This window comes from Struthio camelus, chromosome Z (assembly GCF_040807025.1).
Source record: "Struthio camelus isolate bStrCam1 chromosome Z, bStrCam1.hap1, whole genome shotgun sequence".
Taxonomy (NCBI): domain Eukaryota; kingdom Metazoa; phylum Chordata; class Aves; order Struthioniformes; family Struthionidae; genus Struthio; species Struthio camelus.
The window spans coordinates 75,976,488-76,001,736 of NC_090982.1; the positions used below are offsets into that span (position 1 = coordinate 75,976,488).

A 25,249-nucleotide genomic window follows, 5' to 3' on the forward strand; every position below is an offset into this window, starting at 1 on the left:
ATAAAATTCTCTCTAGGCCTTATTCTAGAAAACATTTGAACGTGCCAAATTCCCCGTCTCCAGTAGGAGCTGAAAGTGTGCCGCACCTCATGGGAAGTAGTTGGTGTTTCATCAGATCGAGCTCTTCCTTACCAAAAGGGACTTGGAATTAATAGTAGAGACTTTATGCTAGTCTTAGCAAAGTAGCTTACTTAGTTATTGGTTTTGTACCAACTTTTCCTTTGATTTGGTTCTTACTGAATATAAATTCTGCCAAGTTTAGAGCTGAGACTTGAGTGTGAGTGGATTGAGGTTTTTGGTTTGTTTTGCAGGCTTTCGGTGGTGGTGGGCTTTTTGCACTACTTAAATCTGGAAGCATGGGCTATCTTTCTCTCTTTCTTTGAGGAAGTTTAATATTCTGCTAACTGTCAGCTGTAGTCTCTCACACATATAAATAACGTTGATGATATAGTGGAGCATACAGTGTACCTGTTGTGTCAATAGAAATTGAAATCAATGAGAATTCAAGCTTCAAGGTGGGTTAAATGAGATCTGGAGCTAACTTTTAAGTGCTCTATGCCTTTAAAATGACCTGAACCCAGTGCTGAATATGATCAGCCTTCTGCTGTGGCTCCTGGAGCTCATGCTACACTGAAGGTGGTGGTGTGGAAAGTGTTAAGGTGGTGTGGCAGATGCAGTGGTAAAGTCAACTAGCTCTTCTTTCTCAGGCGGATGGAAATAACAGGGAGTGTCAAATGAGTGACATGTGATTTGCTTCAGGCTGGCGGAAGTTCAGCCCTTCTGTTGTAATTGCCAGTTACCATCGTGCCGGTTCCCACATTGCCAAGTGCTAAGTGTTGTCTGCGTACTAGAGATTGTACTTAGTTCTGTGAATTCCAGGACCACATTTGAACCTTTCTTCTTACCATTTCGTTTAATTTCTTCTCTCCTTTTTTCCCTTACTCCCATGTCTTACTCTCCATCCTCTTTCAATACAGCCGTCAGCTGTGGTGCAAAATAACCTTTTTAGCGTATAGTACCACTCACTTGACACAAACATCTGAACATGCCACAGCTGCCCTCAACTGGGGACTGAATTCTCCTCTTCTGTAAGGTATTTGGTTGTGATAAAGCTCCCTCCTCCGTCGTTCCTCCCCAGTGACAGGCAGCGCAACCCGCTGCAGCCCTGGCATGGCTTGCAGCCTGCCGCAGTGCAGTGCAGAGCAATGGGAGCAGCTGTTTCCTCATGCCACCAAGGGGAGTGTGCTTCAAGCTGCAGTTACTGAGCAGAAGCCATCGTTCCTCTTGTGTGCACTGGACTGAAGCTGTCAACGTCACCGTGCTGCTCTGAGGTTATCCTTCAATATGGGGAAGTGACCTTTCAAAAAGGCATTGGAAGCATAAATGATAAATGAAGAAGAGACTGAGGGCATCAGTACTGGCTGCCTTTTTACATTGGTGTGATGTTTTCATGGAAAACAGTGACACCACCCTTCTTTGGAGTGCTGAACTTCATTCATCAATCACATCTGTGGTGCACAGCTGGAGGCATCACAAGTTTGTCACAGAGGCAAAATTTTGTCCCCTGCCATACTGGATCTAAGCTATGATTGCAGCTGCAAACCTAAAATATACTGTCTACTCATGACAGCTCTGCCCGCTTGTGTGATGGAGCGGGATAGCATGACGCTAGAGAAGAGCCTCTCCAGATAGGTAAGCGTAGCCCAGTCGGAAGCTGCTTTGCCCCTTGGACTTGTGCTTAATTCAAGCAAAGTTGCTCCTGGGGAGGAGGAACGTGGGCCGTGACCTTCCCTCGCTCTGCTCTTCACGAGAGCACAGCTTCTGCTAGGCTTTCGTTCACCAGCAAAGGGGAAGAGCATCGTGGGATGATTGCGCTCTCTTCCATCTGTCTGCATGTGTTGTAGCAGCTGTCTCTTTGGTTCAGCATTTTTATCTCTGGTTTCCTGGCTGTTGACTAGGGTTCCTGTGGGCCACAGTAATACCAACAATACTTGCAAAATGCCGCTTGTCATTTGATGAAATTCCCCATTTAGTTATTTTCCCTAATAAAGTTCGGGCTCTACAATATTATTGTATTGTCATGCTCGCCAGCTTGAAATTAGTTTTGGAACATAAGTGAAGAGGAAGCCAAAACAGTCATGGTACTTCCTGTCGCTAGGATTAGGGATCACATCCGTTCTATGGATATTGTTTGCCTTTGCACTGTTACTAGAAAGCAAAGTTTAGATGAGGAAGCTCTTACCTCTCTGGTGCTTAGGTCTTTACTCTTCAGTGTTATATAAGTTATAAACATTCAAACTTGATCTGCTTTGCAAATGGTAAATGTTTACTGTCCTCTAACTCAGAGCTTTACAACTTGCCAGCTTTTGAAATTCCCTTTGAGACTTTCGATAACAGGATGGGAAGGGCAAACCATTTTTTAAATGTTTATTTCCATTTTCACAAGAGGCTGTTCTGAGACTGAGGGGAGGAAAAAAGGGTTTAGACAATATGAGCCCTGTGGATGCAGTACTTTCTGAACAAGCTTAATTAGATATGAATTTGATGTTCCAGGAGTATTTTTGTAGAATAAAGCAGCTGCTGCTCTTTCCTACCCTTCCAAATTGAAGGTTGTTTTTGGAGGAATTGAGCAAACTTTTTGTTTTCTCTTAGAACAGTGATACCTGCCAAGTTGTTTTTGGATCCCAAATGAAGACAACGCTTGCAAGAATCTCACTCTCTTGCAACTATAATCAAAATAAGCCTCCTGCATCTGGAGAAAAAAAGTCATATTTTTTTAGCACAAGTTACCATTACAACTTCTTGATCTTCCAGTATGCAAATACTTTGCAAAGGAGGAGAGCAGGCTGGAGAGCAAAGCTGATTGAGTTTGTAATTTGAATCTGAACTGCTATTAGGTTCACTGTGAATTAGAGCTTGAGGCTGTATCAGCTATTTTTTCATATTCCTTGCCTGATGGCGTGCTCCAGTGTGACCTAGCGGATATTTCCAGGGAGTAACTTTTGCATGTGGCTTATGCTCGAGGAGGAGCTAACTTGCTGTGTGGACAGGTACGGGCACAAGCAAGGTGCCACCCGCTCAACCTGGTGGGGATGTCACCTCACTGACTCTGGGCAGACTAGGCAGCCTCAAGGGCTGCAACGTTGCCCTCTCCAAAGGTAGAGTGGACTTGTCAGTAATCGAACAACAAGGGAAACGCTGACAAAAGGTGTCCCAGCTCTCAGGAGTGCTCGGGGCTTCAGAGAGCCCTTGGGAGCCGAACTGTCAGCTGCAGCGTGGAATTCACAATGGCAAATAGAAAAAGGGTTCAAACTGTCATCGAGTTAATGGATTACAAGCCAGCTCTGCCACACCATCTCTCTGCTGGGTGCTCTTAGCCTGTGGCGAACACAGGCTTGTTTCAATTCAGGCAGCACTCAAAGTTGTGTAAGATTTATTAAATGTCATCTTTGCTGTAGTTTAAGACCATAAAAATGGACGGTTATTATATCTCTGCTAAAGGACAGTAAACTTTTTCCCTGTTGGAGTTTAATGGTGTGTCTGAGCAAAGATGGAGCAAAGAAGAACAGTTCTGGCTTAAGCAGATCAAATGGGTTATATTTCAAAAAGCAGAGGATGAGAATGTGAAAGGAAGCAGATGGGAGCTCTGGGAACTGCACAACATGAAGTGACAGCTACTGGGGCTCTGTGATACTGATAGAGATGTAGAAGCTGTGAAAACACCTATTTTTCATATTCCCCATGAAATACTGGAGATGTCTAAGCAGAAGCCTGTACAGAAACTAATGAGGTTCTAAGCAATTTCACAGCCAGATAATAATTGTCATCTCTCATTTATGGATCTTCTATCATGAGAGAGAAGACAAAATATTTCTGCGATGCAAATGCAGCAGTGGCCAACAGAGTATTAACAAGTGCATGCATAAATGAGATTACAGACTGACTCTTCTAAATGCAACCAGCATAGAGTCAATACAAATGAGGACGGTAGGATAGACAATGAAAACTGATAATAGAAGAAGTGATGACTTGAACTGTGAACAAAGATATCTTTTAAAATTGTATGTTCTGAGTTCTACATTTTCGTGTGTGCGCGCTCGGCTTCCCAAAGAACACTGCAGTTTTACAAGGAATTTCCCGTAATATTTCTGGGTACTTTAGATTCTATAAGAAATACAAAGCTCACAGTGAATTAGAGATCTGCTATCAAAATCATTCTTGGCTATCAGTATTCCTTGGTGAGCTGTTCCTGGGACACTGCAAAAGAACGGATGAAAACAGGATTTGGGCTGTCTGCCTTTCTTACTTGTTTATATAAATGGTGGAATTTTAAAGGAGCCGAGATGGCACCACATTAATTGTCTCCTAGATAACTTTTGTTCAAGTTCTTATCTCCCCTCAAGTGTGGGAAGAGAAGAGAACCTGTTCTGCTCAAATCCAGTGAAAAGAAGAGATGAGGTTGAGTGTGGTCTCCAGCAAGCTGATGCTGTAACCCCAAGTACTCCTGTCTCCTCCCGTGAGTCCTGTTGAGAACATGCTGGAGGAGACGCCTAATGAGGGTAGGGGACTTGGTGAAGATAAGGGCCTCCTCATCGCCCTCACTTCTTTGGATTTCTCACAGTGGAGTGAAGTGCTCTTGAAATTATTCTCCGTGAGGTCTCTCAGCTGGGCGGTTTGCGTCTTGTAAATGGTTGTATGGTAGCTGACAGATATGGCTGTATAAACACCCATGCTGACTTCTCTTTTGCTCAGGTGGTGTCACCGGCCAGGAAGACTCGTCTCTGACGTATCTAGGACTGAGGTCTGACTCTTAAGAACCTAAGAACTGGAGAACTCTAATACCTTATTTTCTGTTAGAAAAGTCCATCTTGCAAATGTGCTCTAAAGTTGGGTTTGCACTGATTTTTTTGTTTGTTTGTTTTCCTCCTTTTCTGATTGAACTCTCTGAGCCCACATTGTGTAGGGCTGCATATTTCTGCCTAATTTCTGCTTTGCTCTAAAATGTACAAGCTAGCAAGCATGACAAAAGAGCATAAAATGTTTTGCTGAGATAGGATCCTCGTCTTCCACTCACATGTCATTTTAAAAATAAGCTGTTTTAGTTTAATATAGGTTTGGCCTAAAATTATAAGGCTATGTGCCAGTGCCTTAGCACCTTTTTCACCAAAGCCTGCTGAAAGCCTCATTTCTTTCTGTAAGACTCTAAGAGCTAGGATGTTGGCCTTCTCTGTGGATGATGTGCACAAAAGACTCTTGACAAATTTCTTGACATCTAAAAGATAATCAACATTTCAACGTCCTCACTTCTGCCTGAGCAGCAGAGTGGCAGAACTGTTTCTTTGTGGCTCTAGCTGAACATGAGGAAGTTGGTGGAAAACTTAGCCTGCATCCTTGTGTTACGGGGTTTGGGTTCTGGCTGAGGAAGCATCAGGTGATGACAAAAGCAGAAATATCCCTAGGAAAAAAAAATAACCACACATAGAAAGCAATTAAATCAGAGGCTGAAAAAGGAAAATAAACTCAACATGTATAGTGTTGTAATGTTTACAGATAATTTATTTCACCAGTTTGATTTTGATTATTTAAGGCTGAAACTCTCTAGTAAAGACAGTGGGAACACGTCTGTTTCCTACAGCACAAATTTTCCTTTGATGAGAAAGTTCTTTTACTCAAACTGAAATTCTGTTAGCATGCCTTACAGTTGTGATAAGCAACTGGAGCAAAGTATTAAAGGTAAGCCCAGCATCTATTCCTTTTTCTTTTCTTTTTCTTTTCGTTTCACTTTATTTCTGAAAGCTCTTCATGTTTTCAGAGTCTGCGGCTGTCCTGTTGTCAGAAATACTGCAGTCTGTTTGGGTGGGAAATGCACTGTTCTTGCAACAGATGTGGGGGGTTTTGTTTGTTTTTTTGGCTTTTTTTTTTTGGTATTATTGTCAATGTACTCAGTCATAGGGATTTAGATTGGAAGTTTGAGTCTTGCACATAGTGGCTTGGGAACCTTCCCCCTTCTGCCCCATACTCTCACTAATTCCAGCCCCTCCTTTCTGGGATAGCACTGCAAAACTTAGCCAAGGTTTAAAGCTGCTTTTTCCCTTCCCACAAGACTCTACTTCAGTTTCCTGTGTGGGGTGGCTTGAGGAAATTCTGCCAGAAAATATATTTTTGATTTAAAAAAAAAACAAAACAAAACCAAAACCCTTTTCATTGAGGAAAATAAATATTTTTGTGAAAAATATCTGCTCTCTACTGGAAAACTCAAATTTCTGCTGAAAATCAAAAAAGTTGGCTGAAAATCTTGAGTCAGCAATGTGTTAGTACTGCCTTGTGATGAGAGCCATGCTTTGTGGGAGGTGCAATCTGTCCAGGCAGCCGGGGTGGGGGGAAGAGACACTTGGACTAAAAATTTATGAAACAATGAGGCAGCTCTTCCAAATACACTCTGGGAGACACTTTTGGCAAAAATATGTCAGCATTTGTAGGAGGTTTTCTGAAGGGGGAAAAAAAAGAAAAGAAATTTCTGTAGTAGACCTTTACTTGTAGGCATTGAGGAAAACCCCATTTTCTGGCCATTTTTATTACCATTTTATACAGTAGTTTTTCGTTAAGAAGTTTAAATGATGGAAACTTGGCTGCAAGCATTTTTTTTTATGGTAAAAACTAAATATTACAATCTGGATTTTGCAATGAGCATAAATAAAGGTTGTTTATTTATGATGAGGCTTTCATAATGAGGCTCATTTATTTTGATGAGGTGGCGTGAATGCACTCAGAAGCAGTACCATCATCAAACATGGATGTCCTAAAAAATGCATATGTTATGTGTATGCAGAGCTTGAAATCTGATGGACTTCAAAATGAAAAATGTTTGCTGTTGTATTTGCAGCTTGGGGAAGAACAAATATAAAGAGCAAATCTAAGGAAGTACTTAAACAGCAAAGGGAATTATGCCAGTTCTGAGTCTATGAAGTAGATTTAATGCAGAGATTGTTGGTATTTTCTTCCATTTGGTCTCGTTATTTCCTTTCAGAGCGTCTAGCCTATGAGGAACCCAAGGGCAAGTGCAAAGTGCTAGTTCAGTAAGTAACGGAAGTGTTATGGAAGCGATTTGAAAGCACATCTGCATGCTGAAAGCAGACTTTTACAATTGCTTCCTCCCGAGCAGCATTGATAAGTGCAGTGTTTACCACTGTGATTTCCTTATTTGGTTTGCCCATAATTAGAAATACGATACTTGTGTAAATTTAAGATGGAGCAGGAAATTAAAATCATAAAAAATATTTCCCTGGGAAGATTAGCATTTGAAATACAAAGTATTCATCTTTTTTACAATAATAGGCTATTTCTAACCCGTCCACGTTTCTCACAGTTAAAGCTGTGATAATGTTATTCATTATTGCTGATGTATAGGGTCTTTATATTTCCAGCTGGTATATTACATAATTGATAAACTACTTATGTATGACTAAGTGTGTAGCCTGCATATGCTGTTCTTTATACTTCTGGGCAGGAACGAAAATCATTGTTTCTACATGACGCTCAATCTGTCAAGAATAAAGTAATTTCCAGGATATGCAAAACAAAGATTGAAGGTCTTGTTTTAGAAGACCTACAGATGCCTCTTTGGCATGGGCAAAGCATTTCTTGCTACAGAAAGCCTTTATGGAAGATGAACAATTTAAGAAGCCGTGTGATCGAACTGCTCTTGTAGTCGTTCAGAGCAGTGAATTTCTGACTTGAAGACAGAGGAAATCTTTTCCCACAACTTGTAAATTATAAAATGATGCCCAGTCATGTGTGACAGCTGAGTTAGAGTTGGATAAAGTTAGTTTGTTAATTGCAATAAGCAGACTTTAAATCTGCACTATTAGGCAAGAAATATAAGTGACCTCTCTTGCAAGATTTCCCGTACTTCTCTCCCATCACTTCTAGGAGCAGTCCTGAGAAGAGCTGTTCTCCTGGAGGGTATCTTCTCCTATTCTTGTTGCAGCTTGAAAGTGGAACTGGCAAACATTTTTATACATTTAAGCATTACATTATACTAGAAATAAGGGAAAGTTTTGAGGTTACAGAACTGATTTATCCAATGCTCCTTTACATGAGCTAAACATTGCATCTTTTCCTTTTCCTAATGGGCTCCTGCATGCCATGCAGCCATCTGTAGATGATGAAAGTGGAACGCGTGAAAATTTTTTACAGGTTTTTTAGAAGATAAGGAGTAATACACATTTTTAGAATTGCTCTTAAGTTACCTCTGCAGTCACAGGCATACTACCAATGGATATGTCTATGCAGAAAGATTTACAACTCCTGAGCTTGCTTTCCGTCTTGAAGCGTGCTGAATTTGTACCTATATGATATTTCTTATTGCCCGTGTTTCTACATGGCTGGCAATGTTAAGCCAAAAACAATTTTTTATTTAGCTGACAAATACTGACAAAATATAGCCAGCCCAGGCAGTCAGTGTTGTACAAAAAAAGAAAGAAATTTCTACAGCTTTCCTAAGCCGCTTCAAGGTATTTGGGCTTAAGATGTTTTAAGTGCATGGATATGAAATGCTACCTTCTTTCCTATCAATTATTGTAATGACTTGTCACGCATCTGTAGAGATCTCTGGCAGTGCACAGATGCCAGGCAGCATGTTGCGTCTCCAGTAGCTCTCAGGACTTGTGGCGTCAGCATGCTCCAAGCTTCTTGGGTATTCTTACCAGATTGATGTGTCTGGCTAATGAAAAAGAAAGATGACCCGGCGCATCCTTCAAGACTTTATGGTCTGTTTGTGGAGAGGTTTTAGTAGCAGGTAGTCTTTGTGTTTTTAAATTTTACTTTAAACAGCTAGGCAATGAGAAAATAAATGCCAGTAAGGTCATGCTGCTGAACTTAACAAATGATGTCCACAAAATCTTGGCTGGTTTGGGGTGTCTTTGTTGTATTGGAACAGAGATAACATGGGATAGAGTTGCTAGGGCAAAAAGCTGTAAGACTGAGAAAACATGTTCTATGCTGAAAAACAGTACTGTTTAAAAAAAAAAAAATAATGGGGATGTCTGAGGTCAGGTTCTGTATTAACTGTTTGGTGGCTTACTGAACAACCTTTATTGCTGTTTTTCTGTATGTGTGCACAACGTGAAATACGATAAATGTATGTTTGTCTTGCCCCATAAAGTGTGGATGGAGAGCTGAATTTTTACGTGCAAGCATTGGCAGGGAGAAGTTGTGGAAATGAAGTCACTACTCGTATAAACCTTTTTTATATGATTGCCTTTCTTCTTACAGATGCAACTTTGACACAGTAGCCCAGTGACTCATCAACCTGCCTTACAAAGTCAGGGTCTGCAGTAAAGATAGGTAGTTCCTCCAGAATCTGAGTTAAAACAGAAAAACACGGAAAAATACAACAGAAAAAGAAGGTCAGAGTGACCCAGACTTTCAGAGTATCAAAGAAAGATTGAGTTCCTGTGGAATGAAAAGAATTGACCAAGGATTTGTGCCAATACTCTGATTCCTTGAGCAGCAGGAGGAAAGCCACATCTACTGAACTCCTGCTCTAGCCTCCTTGTAGGCATTCTCACGCTATAGATTTCGTGCTTGCTTGACATTTTTATCCATTCTGAACAGGGGATCTATTGCTTTTGTAGTGCACCTCAGACTCAAGAAGCCTTGCTTTATAATTTAAAAAGAAACATGAATATTTTTGGTTTCGTGTTTAAGATTTAGAAGGCTTGATTCCTTTTTCTTAAAAAAAAAAAAAAAAAAAAAAAAGAAGAAGAAAAGGAAGAAAACATAAAAGCAGTAACAGCAATCCCAGATGAGCAAACCTTTATGACTTTGAGTCCTGAACCGGTGAAACAGCATGGATTTAACCAAGGCTTCAAACCAAGGACAACCTCTGACTTTTAAACTTTCACTTGCAAGGGAAACCTGGCAGGAAAGACTTTCTGCTTTTAGGAACTGATAGAGACTCTGTGAGAAGACAGTCAAAATTGCATATTTGGACAAATTTGTTATGGGACATAATGGGCCTGTGGCAACCAGTGGGAGGTAAAAGGCATCTGTTGGAGGGGACTTTGAAGCAGGTTATGTGGAGTTCTTGCTGAGCTACCTATGGGCTGATAATACATAGCCCATGGTTGCTTATTCTTTAAGCATTGCTTTTCCTCCATTCCCATGATCTCCCTGTTCCCCTCACTCACCTACCGGCTCTCCCAGCTATCTAGGGAAACTGTAAAGCTTGCAGGGTTTCAAAAGGGGTTTCTTGTTTCTATCCTTGTTTCTATCCTAAGTTAGAATATAGCAGCTGCAGGAGCAGCGTTGCTGCTCTCTTTTCCTGCCCCAGAGCAAGTCAGGAAGGTTGTACTGACAAGAGAGAAGCTGAAGAGGGGAAAGAAAGCCTTAAGAGGGAGATGCCTAGATCTCCCATCAGCTCCCCAGTGTGGGTTAGGCAGGGTTTTTAGTAGAGCCTTTGCTTTAGATTTAGTACTGTTCTGTATATATTGTGCATGTCAAAGTGGAAGCTTGTACAGTGCTCTTGCAATGCTAGTAATCCCTGTACAAAATGCTAACAAGGATACAAGGGACCAAGACGATTGTCTAGCTGCCCAGACCATCCCTTAGGTAACAGGAAAGGGAGATATAAATGAGTCTTGTGTAGTCCAGACGGACATCAAAGGCCCTGTTGCTCAGTTAAAGTCAGGAGTTTGGTACCGAACTTGGAGCATGAGAAATTTTACAGCCTTGTTTTGCAGGTCTATTGTATGATCACAAGAGCTTGTTAAAATGTGTGAACAGCTGCTTACTTGTTCCTGTGGAAGTCTGGGGCCTGAATGTTTTTGCCCTCTTGAGACGAGAGTGGACCACGCAGTTCATAAAGTCTGACTAATTAACTTTTGACCTTTCAGCAGCTTTGTGCAAATACAGAACCTTTGCCTCAATAAACAGAATTTCAGGTTATTAGAGAAAAGACATTTTTTACATTCCCCTTTAGCCTGTTATGCTTTTGTGAGGTACAAAGCAACCTCGATGTGTGCAGCAAAATAAATGCTGAAAACATGTTGTTTTCATATTTTGATGCTGCAGTGTAATGACTGCCTTAAGAGAAAAGCTCAGAGTCTCTGTTCTTTTTGACTTCCAGTACTGAACAGTAGAGATTAACTATTTTATGCTTCTTTTCAGACTGGATATTTCCGTCTGCCCCATGGGGATTACTTCATCGAGCCCATTAAAAAGCATCCACAGAAAGAGGGAACACCTCATCCCCATGTTATCTATGGGGCGAATATCCTTCGAAATGCTTTAAGGAGAAGACGAGCGATCCCCATGGAGAAAGAACAAGCATGTGGATTGAATGGTATAAATATTTCTGAATTTTTGCCTATTTGCTTTCTGCATCTTTTCAAGCAGCTTTTAATTTTCCAGTTGTCTGTGCCTTTCCTTCTGCTAGACTTGTTTAAATTCTGGGAATAGAAATTATGGAAAACAGGAGTATCTTGGTTAAAACACCTCTGTGGCCACCTGTGTTCCTTTCTGAGAACATGAACCCGAGTCTCCCTTATCGTCACTGGAATATGGTCTTCTGTGGCCTTGACACCACTGATGCTTTCTACTCCTCGCTTTTTTTTTCTTCCGGCCAAAACTATTCAGTGATTTTTGACTTGAATTCTTGAATAACTCTGGGATGACAAGAACTGCAGTCGTCATTATTTTTAATAAAGTATTCTCACTCTGTACAAATGCACTCCTCAACATAAAATTGCCCAACTCTAATCTATGGTTTAGTTTTAGGGTTTCAACTTTCTCTGTGATTGTTACCAGAATATTTGAAGACTTTTAGCTGGTTGTTCTGAAAGTGGGGTACGCTGTCATACCAAAGACATAAATAGCAAAGTGTTTTTTGTAGAAGCATAAGTAAAAATGATTTACATGATGCTGAGTGTTACTGCACCAATATGTCGTTTGAGCAAACAAACTATTAGACCATCCTAGAATGAGGAACGTGTCTGGAGGGTAGTTAGCATCTCCTAATTAGAAAATTCCTTTAATTCATTAGTTAAATCATGTATTTGATTTCATAACAAAAACTTACAAATACTACTTTGGTTCTCTGATACTTGAGCCTTCAAACTGAGTCTGCACAAAACATTAGTAAAGGTACTGTATTGGTAGGAAAATGAATAAATAACATAAGAGCTGAAGTTATGTACAAAAGGAGCTGCAGAATGTTAAGGGGTGTGTGTCTGTTTCACAAGTTAATGGTTAAAAAAAGTTGGTCCTTTTCCAGGGGTTAAAAAAGGAGGCTATATAGGAAATTTTAATGCTCAGTCGTGGTTGCTGCTGAACTTTTACTGCTGCATAAATGCTAACTGATGAGTAAAAGAAGCAAGCAACTGTTCAACTCCCACTACGTTCTAGTCATAGACCTGGTGCGCTTACGGCTTGCTGGCAAAAAGCAGTGTGAACTGATAGTTGGGTGAAGCTAAAAAGTTGATGGTTAGGGGGGAGCTATTAAATCTTCAGTGATGTTGGCTAGGCCAGGGTAAGAGGATGCCATAAGAATGAATGAATGTTCTCTCTTATCTTTTATCAACTACAAAATATGTCTACTTGCTTGACAACGAAGCCTAAAATTGACAAACCATCAGCATCTACCATTGGCATCCTATTTCATCTTAAATCTAAAATAGCTCTCTGTTTTTTATTATTAATAATTTATTAATTATTGTTTTTTTCCCCCTGCTGATTGCTGGGATAAATAAGAGGAATCAGTCTAGATTTGCATGAGATGAATGAGGAAATGCCCTTGTCTGCTATCTCGCAGGTTTCTTGCCCTTTGTGTGATAGGATGCAACAGTCATGGATTTCTGTAACGGCCTTAGCTCTTGTATGTTTTGTTGCTTCGCTTCTATTGTAGCCGACTCAAAAAGTGTAGAAAATGTAAGAAATAAGTCAGCATCATTTTCTGTTTACGTTATTTGTCGTTAAAAGAGCAGTTGCTCTTGTTAAAGGTGGAATACAGAACAAAAAAAGAAAGTGAGTTAATTCTTGTGTTCTGTGGTAAATATCATTGCTGCACAGGCTTTTGGGGACTCTTTTGTGCATAAATTGTTTTTAAAGGTGGTAAGTTGTCTCTTCCTCCTTTTTAAAATCACAAGCATTTCTTGCTATTCAGTTTGATGTCAAAAATCTGATATGCCCACGGGTATCACACGTGGCCCAGATTAACGCCTTTTGAGATCACTTTAAAGCAAAACAATTTTAATTTAAAATTTGCATTTAATTTTAGAAACAAATTCTGTCTAATAGCTTTTAATATCATGGTCATTCTTATATATTCACAAGACCCAGCTTGCTTCCATTTGGTTGGGCAATAAGGCTGAAGAACTGCTGTCTATATCTCTTATGGGACCTGTTTTTTGGAATCAAATATTTTAACCTTGTAGGCTGAGATTTATCATATGGAGTGTCTGCTTTTGTTTATATGAGCTCTAATTGTGTTTGTTTTTTACGCTTAAACCAAGACAATTGAGCCATTTCCAGGAATTATACTAGGGAAACACTTTGTAATGAGGTTAAAATGTAGTGATGATTTTTGCTTGGAAAAGCTGAGCTACCTGGGTGCTTTGAAGTCAGCCCACAAAACTGAGTGGTGAAAATAGTGATCTTTCAGTCAGAAGTAACCTAATTATAAAAATAGTTGTATGAGCAGAATCAGCAGACAGAGTTGAGTGTGGGAGGGAGGAGGTAAGGGACTGTGACCTTCTCTGCAGTCCTTCTCAAGACTTTTTTAATCCAAGAGTCATGTCACCTTTCGGAAGAAGCTCTATGCAGTGTGATAGTGCTTTTTACTTTGGCAACAACCAGATACAAAATTCAGCTAAACTTTTTGATCCTTATTTAGTCTTTTATATTTCCACAAGTTTTGTCTATCTGTATGCTGACTTGGAAGTGGGTTTGTACATGTTTTAAAAGGGAAAAAAACAAGTATTTCAATTCATAGAGTATCTCCTGATAGCTTTAGATGTCCATGGACTGCAGAGTGAGAAGTATGTTCTCTTCCACGTTCTCCTCCAGAACCAAGGGTAGGATTCATCTCAGCTACACAGAATTGTGTGCCCTGTGGAGATCTACATCTAAGTCAGCTGTGCAATCTCCCCTTGGAGTTTAGGGTTCAGTTCATCTGAAGAAATTAATTATCTGTTTTGAATTGGATGAATCTTGCCCTAAACTCCATTAACTATATTGACCAGATCTCTGGTGACTTTACAGAAGCCTTGACCAACTATAGAGACACCCATTTAATCAGAGCAGACCCGCCCCAAACATTCCCTAATCTTTTGCCGCTGCCAGCCAATAGCTTGGTGGTGGCTTTTGAAGTTCCAACCCTACTCATCGTTCACGAGTATGTTAACATGATGCCTTTGCTAGCCATTTTTTAGTTTGCTTTATCAAGACCTCAGGAAGTCACACACTGTCATGCAATCACTCGAAGACTGTAAAGCTAACAACTAATAAATGTCACATAAGCTTAATCTCGCTGCTTTTTGTGAATACAGTATAATATAGTTTTAAACTAAATGATTGCATACTCATTTTGCACAGGACCTTTGCGTCCTTTGGTACCCAGGACTTTCTGGGATTGTGCAGTGGAGAACATGTTCATAGACCCTTCCTCATATGCTAAGCAGCGAGCAAGGGAGAAAAATGGAAGAGGACTAAAGAAGATCTTGTTGCTAAGACTTTTAGATACTCACTTGAATCGTGCTGGCTTCTATCATTGCTTCAGGCACACTGTGTTGAGGCTGGTCAAGTTATTCAAACCAAGCTTCTTCCAGTGCCTACTAATTGATTTTGCCGCCTTTTCTGGACTTCCAGCTTAAGGCTCTCAGCTTGATGTCTGAAGAAGCGTTGGACGCTTACAAGAGCAACTCTTCTGAAAGGGAGCTGTTCAGAAAAATGAAGTGGTATGTGAGAATTGCATGAATAAAATTTCATCTATCTGGCTGAAATGGAAAATTAGAGTTTTCATCGAGAATGAAAATATTTCTTCCTCTTTGGGTTGAACTGCAGGTCACTAAATATCATTTTGAGAGGGTACATCAAAACATAAGGTCATTCAGAAGAATCTAATTTTTTGAAAATCCTTGCTCTGAGCGTTGTGATTTTGTGTACTGGTTCTTTTGTCTCCTGGTTTGAGGTTAGTGAGACCATCCGAGCATGGCACACTGACCTGCTTGTGTTCTGCAGCCATTTTTTGGCTCGTCTCCCCCTCAGGATCATTTTTCTTATTGAAAATGCAATTGAAATATTCGGCTGAGTTTCAGCCCTGACTTGATTGTCTCAGCCCCTCTGCCCTACATCACGGTCGTCTTTCTTGACTTTGTTTTATATGGCTACAAAGCCTTTGACTGTTTCTTATAATTCCTTCTTCAAGGTGTAATGCATGAACTGTCACATCTGGCAGTTTTGTTGTTGCTGTGCTTTCTGCCATCCAGTGCCTGAGTTTGTATATCTGCCTTTTACCTGTTCCTCCTGTCCTGTTTGCCTCTAATGCAATTCTAGTACTAAGTGATAAGTTCAACATGAAGCTTATGTGACTTCTGCATCTATTTATTCTTGCAGTCGCCTCTATCTCCTCTATCTTCCTTCCTCTTCCCTCTTCTTACAGAACCTACCCTCCTCCAAATTGTCATGTATGGTCTTTTGGTCCTCTTAGTTTGTTCTTCTGGTTAGTGGCCTCTTTGCTTTTAAGGCTTTTTACCTACAACAGCCATTTTCTGTCCAGAGCCCCCAAAATGGGATTCTCTTTGGTCTCCTGTATGCAGTAGAAGCCCAGGACAAAAGGGTCTGTTTCAGAATCATTTTAGGCAGTTGCATATCATCATCCGCATTTCCATAGCATTTAGCACTGGACAATTTTTGAAATGTGTTCATTTTCACAGCATAATTGCTGTTTCTCCTAAGCTCTCCGCATTCTGTGATATAGATACTTCCTGTAGAGCAAAAGTCTGTAGCACTTGCACGATGTATGTAGAGAGAAGGGGGACTGAAAGATTTCCTTGTCTCTAATCTACCTACAGTAATACATTGGCATCAGTTACATTCCTGTGCTCTTGCAATGATTGTGTTAATTAGTTTATGATTTGTGGTATCCTCAACAGATTTATATATTTGGAGAAAAATCATTATGCTGCTAGAAATCAAGGATGTGATAAATGATATAAATTAAAACTTTGGTATGTGCTGTACACTTCCACTGCTGCTTAGGCAATTGCCAGATGACTCACTCATTAGTTGCATGCAAAACCGAGTGCTAATCTTGAAAATAGTATTATGATATTGTACATTGCAAGCTGCTAGCTTACAATGTAATTGGAAATCTGTGTGAGAAGTGGCAAAAATGGTAAATGAAAAGTGGCCCTGACCTTTACAAATTACAATGATTTTACTCATTTGTGCTTATAGGAGAGGAAAGCAGAGGGTTTGAGCGTTTGTTTTGTGTCCTTAAATAAGTTATCTTTAAAACTTTCCAGTAGTCGAAAATATAATGTAATAGATGAGAAATTATCCTCCCTTTTACAGGATTATAGAAAGGCATCCTCCTCTTTTTTTTCCTGTTTTGTTTCAATGCACTCTGCCATGAGGTAATGGTATGTTTATGAACTGCAAAACAGAGAAGCTTTGTGAAGTTTGTGGATGAAACATTGTGGTGTGATACAATAGGCCCCTTTCTGGCTCTGCAGTAATAGGAGATTACAGCACTGCAACTGGTTAGGTGGTCAAATTGCTGTGGTTTGGAAGTAGGATATTTGGGTTTTATTCAGACTGTAACTCGGTGATTGCTGCAATAGGCAGTAACATAACTAAGGCAAGCGATTTAGAGTATTGAACTAGAGGTCTGAGAATAGTTTTCATTGGAGCTTTAGGTTGCACATGGCTGCCGTATCTGTTGCCCTCATTTTGTCATTGAAAGCAGTTGATAAGTGGGTTTCATGCATATCAGAATTTAGGATTAGTTTGCATGGTTGTCCATGGACTTCCAGCTCCTTGTCTGCAGTGGCATTATGAGTCTTATAAACACAAAATTCTCCATGATGTTGAAGGTTTTTGTCAGTTCCCGGGAGCTGTGATGGAGTAAGTCTGGGGTAGGAGGGAGGAGACCTGCTAGAATACAGCTGGCTCTAGGGGCCTGGTGCTGTGTGAAGCGAGTGGAGGGGTGGGGGGAATTAAAGGAGCGGAGCAACACCGTCTGTGCAAAAACAGTTTTAAAAGTCTTTTTGAACAATGGCTTTGTAGCGCCATTCATTTAATGGGCGACCAGAATGCCAGTAAGCTGTTTCAGACAATGGTTATCTGTTGCCCTTCCTAAAGGGGTATGCCTGAGTGCAGGATTTTATTGAATAATGGTCTTGCTTTCTGATGATTAACTTGCTACTGCCAGAGGATTCTCTTCACATTTTCTGTTTTTGAGTGCTGAGCATAAACTATTTGTCTTGGCTTTTGACAGTGAAGTCCTTTGTTTGACTACTTGGAAGGGGAGGTGAGTGGGGGGGAAGGCTCAGAACACTATTTTACTCTCAAAGGACGGCCTGTCTTGTGTTGGAAGAACGTTGTGGCCAGTGTAAGCAGTCTTGCTGGCTGGCAGAACCCCTGATGCAGGCTATGTAGCTTGCATATCTTCTAAAGGTATGATGCTGACGTCTTCCCACTATTTGTTTGTTCTATGTTAAACCACATCAATTGCTATTCATCTTTATTTGCTTAGTTTCTCCAAAACACAAGGACTATTTTTCTCAGTATTATAAGTTCACGAATTGTAGTAACTGAAATGAATTAAAACGTAGAGGAAAGAGTAGCTTTCTCCCAGCATCCCTCAGCTTTCCGTTTATAGGGTCTGTTAATCTCATCTCTAAATCATGAAAAAAGCGCAAATGGATACATTCAGTCAGAGTGACCTTTATATTAAAGTAGGAACAACAAAACAAACAGCCTCCAGAAGCACGTAGAGTACCTCTCATTTCTACAACAGTTTGCACTGAACTGGAGACCTTGAGAGCGCCTGCTTATGCCCAGGGCAAGTTCAAGGCTGCGGTACCTGGGAAACAGAGACATCATAGTTGATTTGTTTGTAATAGTGTATGAAACAGTTGCTCCTAACTGTTTAATATCAACAGAAAAAATTTCCCAAAGAGCTTATAAGATTAAGGTAGAAGATTCTAATATTCTTTCAGGTTTCAGGAAGGGGTGGTTTTTTTTTAAGTTGCTCTTTGGAGATTGTTAGAAGCTCATCAGAAATAAGATGGACTTTTTTTTCCAGTGTCTTTTACTTTCCTTCCCTAGAAAGAGGAAGAGTCTTTCTCTGTTTGTAGAACTTCTGGATCCTGTGCAAGGGGGCTAAGAATCCTTCAACTTAGAGTTTTTGACATGTCTGACATGAATTTAGGAAGACTTCGATGTTCTCTTCACTTTGCTATCAGAAATTCTATTGCTAGAAGTGCACCTTCTGAAAAACAAACAGGCACAAATACTTAGTCTTCTTGCTAAGCAATAAAAAGGATTCAGGGTTTCATTACCATACTTCCGTGTTCCTATGTAGCGTAGTTCATGGATCTGTTTAAAATATTACTTGGACTTCAGGGATTAAAGACACAGGATAAATTGATATCCCTTAACTTCAGTAGCCTGGAAGTTAAACGCTGAGTTTAAGCTAGTGGTGTTACAAGCGAGCTCCTTTCACACTTCTCGGAGAAAGATGGTCATCGTCAAAAGGTGGTTCATCCTGTCCAAAGATGTCCTCTCTGAGATTATTTGTCCTTGGGAAGTGCCTCGGCTGTAGTTAGAGGTAGTAGAAATACTGGTAGAGAGGAGAAAGGAATAAAATAGAGTATTTTACAGGTTTCCTCTTCTCCAGTTGAACAAGCGTAGAACTGGAACTAGAACCTTCTTCGAATGGATCCCAAGATCTGCGCTGAACAGTGGCCAGAGAAGGCTTCAATGCTGGCAGAATTTTCTTGGTTTCCCAGTCCTTGATTGTTTTCTCATCTTCCCTTTTCCTCTGGAACTGATCTCCAGTATTTGATCAGTTTCTACCAACCGTAACAAGCTGCTTTCTCTAAGTACATGTATTGTGTTGGGAGTAAGGAGAAGAAAAATAGAACCATCAGATCGCTGTTATAACTTGGTGATAGTCACATGTTGCTACCGGAAGGCATCAGACACATGATACGTTTCCTCCCTCAAGACTGAGCAAATTTTGAGGTTCTACGACAGACCATTTTCCAAATAATGCAAGTCAAAGCCATAAGGGGAGAAAAATCACCTTCACAGACTTTCAGTAGATTCCTTCTGTTCAGTCCTGTGCTCCTGAAAAGAAATAGCATTTGCTACATGGTGCTTGCTTTCATGTGCTTTAAAGGATAGATTGCGCTCTCTTCCCATGTCTTCAATGAAGCCGTTTGCTTAACGTTCACCAGGCTGAGGAGTCTCAGTCTGGGTCCAAACTGAACTTATATTTGATATTTTTAACCATGTTCTGTGGTACAGGAATATATTCTGCTCTTGCTTTATGCCTGCAGCTTCCCTTGCCAAGCTGTGTGAAATGCCATTTTGCTTTTTTAGTATTGAAAGTCATTTGTTGAGCAAGTGCTTTGTTAGTGTAAATGTTAAATTGCTGCAGTATTTATTTTGAAAGCAATAGTGTGCTTCAAAATTAAGCTTTAACATGTCACCTGCCATTTCTCTTTTGTAGAAGAAAGAAGCCTTGAACAATTTTACTCCAGTAGTAGAAATAAGGCTTAAAAAAAAATCCACATATCTGCATTTGGGAGATACATTTGTAACAGGAGTTTGAAAATTTGCTCAGAACACCTTCCCTGCACCCGAGGAGGAGTAACCCCTTGCACCAGTACAGGCTGGGGGCCAACTGGCTGGAAAGCAGCTTTGCAGAAAAGGACCTGAGGGTCCAGGTAGACAAACTGACCATGAGCCAGTAGTGTGCCCTTTTGGCAAGGAAGGCCAATGGTATCCTGGGGAGTGTTAAGGAAGAGCATTGCCAGCAGGCTGATGGAGGTGATTCTCCCCCCGCTACTCAGCCCTGGTGAGGCCACATCTGGAGTGCTGGGCACATCCAGTGCTGGGCTTTCTAGTGCAAGAGAGACAGAGACCTACTAGAACAAGTCCAGCAAAGGACCACAATTATGATTAAGGGACTGGAGCATCTGACAAACAAGGTGAGGCTGAAAGATCTGGGACTGTTCAGCCTGGAGAGGAGAAGGCTTGGGGGGAACCTCATCAATGTCTATAAATACCTGATGGGAAGGAGTAAAGAAGACAGAGCCAGACTCTTCTCAGTGGTGCCTAGTGACACCACTGATGGGAGGCAATGGGCACCACTTGAAACGCAGGAAACTTCATCTGAACGTATAAAAAACCACTTTTTTACTGTGAGGGTAGCTGAACATTGGAACAGGTTGCCCAGAGAGGTTGCGGAGCCTCTATTCTTGGAGATATTCAAAAGCCATCTGGATAGGGTCCTGGGCAACCTGCTGTAGTCAACCCTGGTCTGAGCTGGGAAGTTGGATTAGACGATCCCCAGAGGTCGCTTCCAATCTCAACTACTCTGTATTTTTTCTGTTCGTTTGTCCTGTTAACAGAGTCGTATTGGCAGAGCCATTCAGGCTTCAATTTGGGCAATGCCAAATTTCTCAGTCATACTGAACTCTCTGTGAACTTTATAAAAAGAAACTACAATGACCTTATTATTCCTGAGCAGATCACATAGATTTCTAATTCATCTGAGAAGTGCTGGACCTGTGTTATGGGGCTAACGCACTGATATGGGCTCGGTGTTCACAATTAGTTTCTCCCAAGTCTGCATATCCCTAATGAGCCTCTGGCAGCCTCCTATCATCTGTGACCCACTTAAACTGTGAAAGACTCGCAGTATTCAGACACCTGTTTATTCTGCCTGAAACATGATGTCCTTGCAACTTGTCCACTCCCTGCTTTGGTCTGCTGTTCTTCACTCCATGCTCCCATCATCTACTTGCATTTGGATGCCTTCTGTGTAATTGAAGGGAGTTCTCAGGATGGCTTGTAGTTAGAAGGAGATCGTAATACTCTTCCCAGGATAGGTTATAACTTTATGATTTACTGGGAAGAAGGGGCACTGCATAGCTTAGGAAGCTACACAATTTTTCTTCATCCACCACTACTACAGTCTTCTCGTAGAGCGATCTGTAATTTCTGCCTCTTTTAGGGAGAAGTAGGGCCACATCCAGACTTACCCTACTCCTCACCTAATTACTTGGGAGCATGTTCCTGAGTGCACAGATCCCATTCTCCACTCCTGGTTATCTGATGAGTGTAGGGTGGAGTTTCCAGCTCCACAGTGTTGGTGACTTGTGGGGGACCGTTCCCATCATGGCTCTGGCAGTATATGAGTAGCTGGAACCACTGTGTTGAACAGAAAAAGGAATTGTCCAACAGAGGTAAGGATCCAAAGGAATGCAAAGAAAAGTGGCTGGAAGACTGCTGTGCTAGAAGGTACAGCAAATATTGTTAGGCATTGCCCTTGAATATTGCTGGAAGGCTCGGTGGAACCATTTGTTGCATGTCCAGTAAAGGCTTCTGTATGCAAGAACATAAAAGAGAATATTGATTTTTGCCGTAACCTCTTCTGTACTTAATTTCTGCTTGCTTTCTTATGCAAATGTTCAACTTAAACTTACTTCAGCAAACAGTACGTGATCAAGTGCTTGTGCTGAGCTGAATCAAATACATATTTCTACCCTTTTTAAAGAACTAGAGATGAAGTCTCTGTGTGCATAAATTAGACTGTTGAATTAGAGAAAGTTTCTTCTCAACAGCTCTTGTCTGTCTTGGGGAATGTTCTGCCAGAAAAATGAATCTAGTACAAAATGGAAAGTCAAAAACTTTGATGTCCTTTATTCATTTCTTCAAAAAACCTCTAATATTTTGCTGTTTGTTTTGTACTTGTTTTTGGAAACGTACTGTCTAATATTTTGTTCAGCTGCAAAACATTATGTTTGGGTTGAAGCTGCAGATAAAATGATTTCTGCATTTTAAATCATTTTTAAGGCAATTAAAATATAGCCTTGGTCTGATTCTTACCACTCTGCCAAAGTTAGAATTAGAAGCATGTTTCTTGTCTGCCTGATCTCTAGAACAAGCTGGATCAAGTTCTTTCTCCTCTGAGCTTCGCTCTTGTCAGTTGAGGCACAAGTCTAGATGCCTCTCCAGCCTGTGGCGATTTGGATTTGGATCAAAGTCTTCTGTCAGATGCTGGAGAAGTTTTAACAGGGGATCATTCCTGGCATTTTCTGTATTATTTACCTGACGTTCACTAGGTGAAATACTCACTGAACCTCTGTCTGCAATATGATATTTTCTTTTCAGTTTCCCCAGCTGCTTCTCCTGTCCGTTGTGAGGTAACTCTGTCAGTCAAGTATTCCTTGGAGGAGATACCTGGCATGAGAGGAATGAAATTTCACCTGCTGGGAGGCAATGGGGAAGAGAAGTACAAGAGTTTCCTGCAAACCCAGCACCAGTAGCATCGACAGGCACCTGAAAGTTTCCCAAGCAGAGAGAGCTTTAATGCTAAGGAGGTGATTACTGAGCAGCCTCTTCTCCTCTGTCCCCAACTGATAAATAGAGCCCGTTTCTATCCATCATTATCTCTGCAGTGAGGTATCTCCACTCTCAGATACTCCTAGTGAAATGATTTTTTTTGGATATTTTTCTCTCTTTAAACTAGAATTACTCTTACTGCTTTATGATGTGTTTGAACTGGATGTTTCTTTCACGGAAACCCACCTGTTTTTTTCTCTGTCTGGTCCCATTCATTATATACCTTTGTAATTTCAAGGCTATTGGGAAAGAAGAAGAACCAGGGACTTTCTGCAGATGAGAGCTGAGATTGTCATTTACAAGATAACAAAGGCTGAGTCTGTTAACATGACTTGACTTTATTTTCTTTGCACCGGAGTGTAGATTTCGCAGCTCGAATCCATTTCTAAGCAAACTCTTTAAAATGCCCTGACGTTTTACTGTTGAAGCCCCGACTCCCATCTCTGAAGGATTCTGGACTAGTTTTCTATAGGCAGCAAACCCCAGGGAGTCCAGTTAATTATAGCCCTGTTCTGTTGTCACTGATGAACCTCCATCCCATCCATGAGAAAAATGGAAGCAAATTAACCTGATTATGACATCAAACAGGTTATAATGCCTCTGACAACCCAAGTGATAGGAAACAGGGCTCAAAAGGAAAAGTCACTTTCAAAACTCTGGCTAAAACCAAAAACATCCTTTGCAAGTGTGGTGGTACTCAAGAAGGGTTCAGAATGGCAGCAGTCACCCGCGTGACTGTTATATTGTAATAGGGTCGTTTGTGTGGGGTGTCAGGACCCTGTCAGCCACCTGCCCTGGCCCCCTCAGTTTCATAACCGTTTTTCCCCAGCTTGGTCCTTCTTACAGTTCACAAAGGCCTTTAAGTGCTTCCCATTAGCAGAACTGAGTTTCTGGGTGACGGGCTGTCCCCGCTCTGTTGTTGGGAGCGTTCGTTTGTGTCTGTGCATGGGTGCCTCTGCTCCTGGGGGCTTCATCAGGCAAAATGAAAAGTTTGCGTGCTGCACCGGAGCAGGAAAGCCTCCATGGTCTTTTTTGGAAAGGTTATGAAATTGAAAACTTTTGATATCGGTACCTGCTTTTAAGATGAGAAAATATTAAAAGCAGCATGTGCCAGAGATTTGCAAAACGTTGCATTAGCAGCTCCTTATTAGGCCTAGGCTTAGAGGAGAGTCCTCACCTAGGACAGCTGGTCTCATGCTGTTGGCATAGCAGGGTTGGGGCTGAGGTTTTGAAGGCTCTATTACTCTAGTAGCATTATCTGAAATACAAGTTCTTGTGCCTCAGCCAAGAGCAAGGAGGCCTCTCGAAAGTGCTGGCTTGTGTTTTTTCCTCTGAGCACGCTGGTGGGACTGCTAAATGTTACGTAGAGTTTTCTCAGAAGTGCAGCCTCACTGAGAACTGGAATGAGAAAAAACAACAGCTGGTCCAGAAGGAGGCCAAATTACCTCATTTGTATAAAACCCGGAGACAGGGAGGTTACAGCATATGCAGCATTTCTAAAAGGTATCCTATCAAGCTTTGAAATAATAACTGTTCATTTCAAGATTAATTTCAGATGTTCTTTCTCTTGTTCTCCTTTGGAATTTGAACTTAAACCAAACTAATTAAAAGGGATAGTCTAATTACCACTTCAAAGATCTATTCCGTGAGTAGCCATTTCTCTTTCAAAAGAAAGACATCATACATCAATGTAGTTGTGGTAGTTTACATTTCTCAGAGCATCTTTGAAACATTTAAAACTGAGGGGTTTTTTTTTGTTGTTTTTTTAACCATTCAAGTTTCTGGAATTATTTATGTACTGTTGGGGCTATTTTGAATGCGTAGCACATTGCTGTGCCAGAAATGTTCACTTACTGACGGATGGCAAATTCATGAGAACTGGGTTTATGTGTCTGTGGCAGGTCTGCAGCATGAGGGTCTTTAAACAGGTCCGTGAAGACTGAGAGATGGGAAAAATGAGGTGCAGAAATTAACTGACTTGATAACTGTCACCGAAGGCTGTCCGCTCTTCTGTTCTGCCTCCAAATCTCACATCCTACAATGGTGCCAAAAAGATTCAAAAGGCTATATTATTTTAGGGAAGAATCTGTCTATTTGGGATATTTCTAGAATGGCCAGTGAGCAAAGGAATAGGATCTACTCATTCTCTCCTGCTTTGACCCTTGCTTCCCCATAATAGCTCACTGCTCATCCTGCTCCTCACTGTCCCTTCATGATCGAAATCAGTCATCGTGGCTTTGAGTGATGTCTGGAAAAAAACACTGTTTACCCATAATTTGTGAAACTGGAGAAAGGAAGGAAAAAGTGATTGAAAATTAAATCCCCCGAAAGTAACATTAGAAGACAAACAGCAGGATTTGTGCGGTCCGTTACAATGGCTAATTAGTTCTATTATAAAGTTAATAACGTTACCTATTGTTCTGTTAGTCCAGATAAGTGCTTTCTGACTGTGATTCTCTATTGGCATCTTCAGGCTGATCTGTCATTTCTACATTTTTATAGAGTAAAACTGAACTGTAGTAAGGGAAATGGTACCACTGTGTTAGAGATGCTTCTAAATTTTCTCGAAGGGTTGGTTTTTGCTAGAGAAACAACTTCATTACTGCCATAT

The 25,249-nt window shown here is 40.8% G+C and overlaps 1 protein-coding gene across 1 annotated transcript in view; it reads left to right on the forward strand.

Annotated features, from left to right (window-relative positions):
- The window catches only part of LOC104147817 (A disintegrin and metalloproteinase with thrombospondin motifs 12), a 167,444-nt gene that overhangs the window by 55,778 nt on the left and 86,417 nt on the right, over nucleotides 1-25,249 (forward strand). The window contains exon 3 of the mRNA XM_068928564.1: nucleotides 11,170-11,344. Coding sequence (XP_068784665.1) covers nucleotides 11,170-11,344 — 175 coding nt within the window. The remainder of the gene's footprint in view (nucleotides 1-11,169; nucleotides 11,345-25,249) is intronic.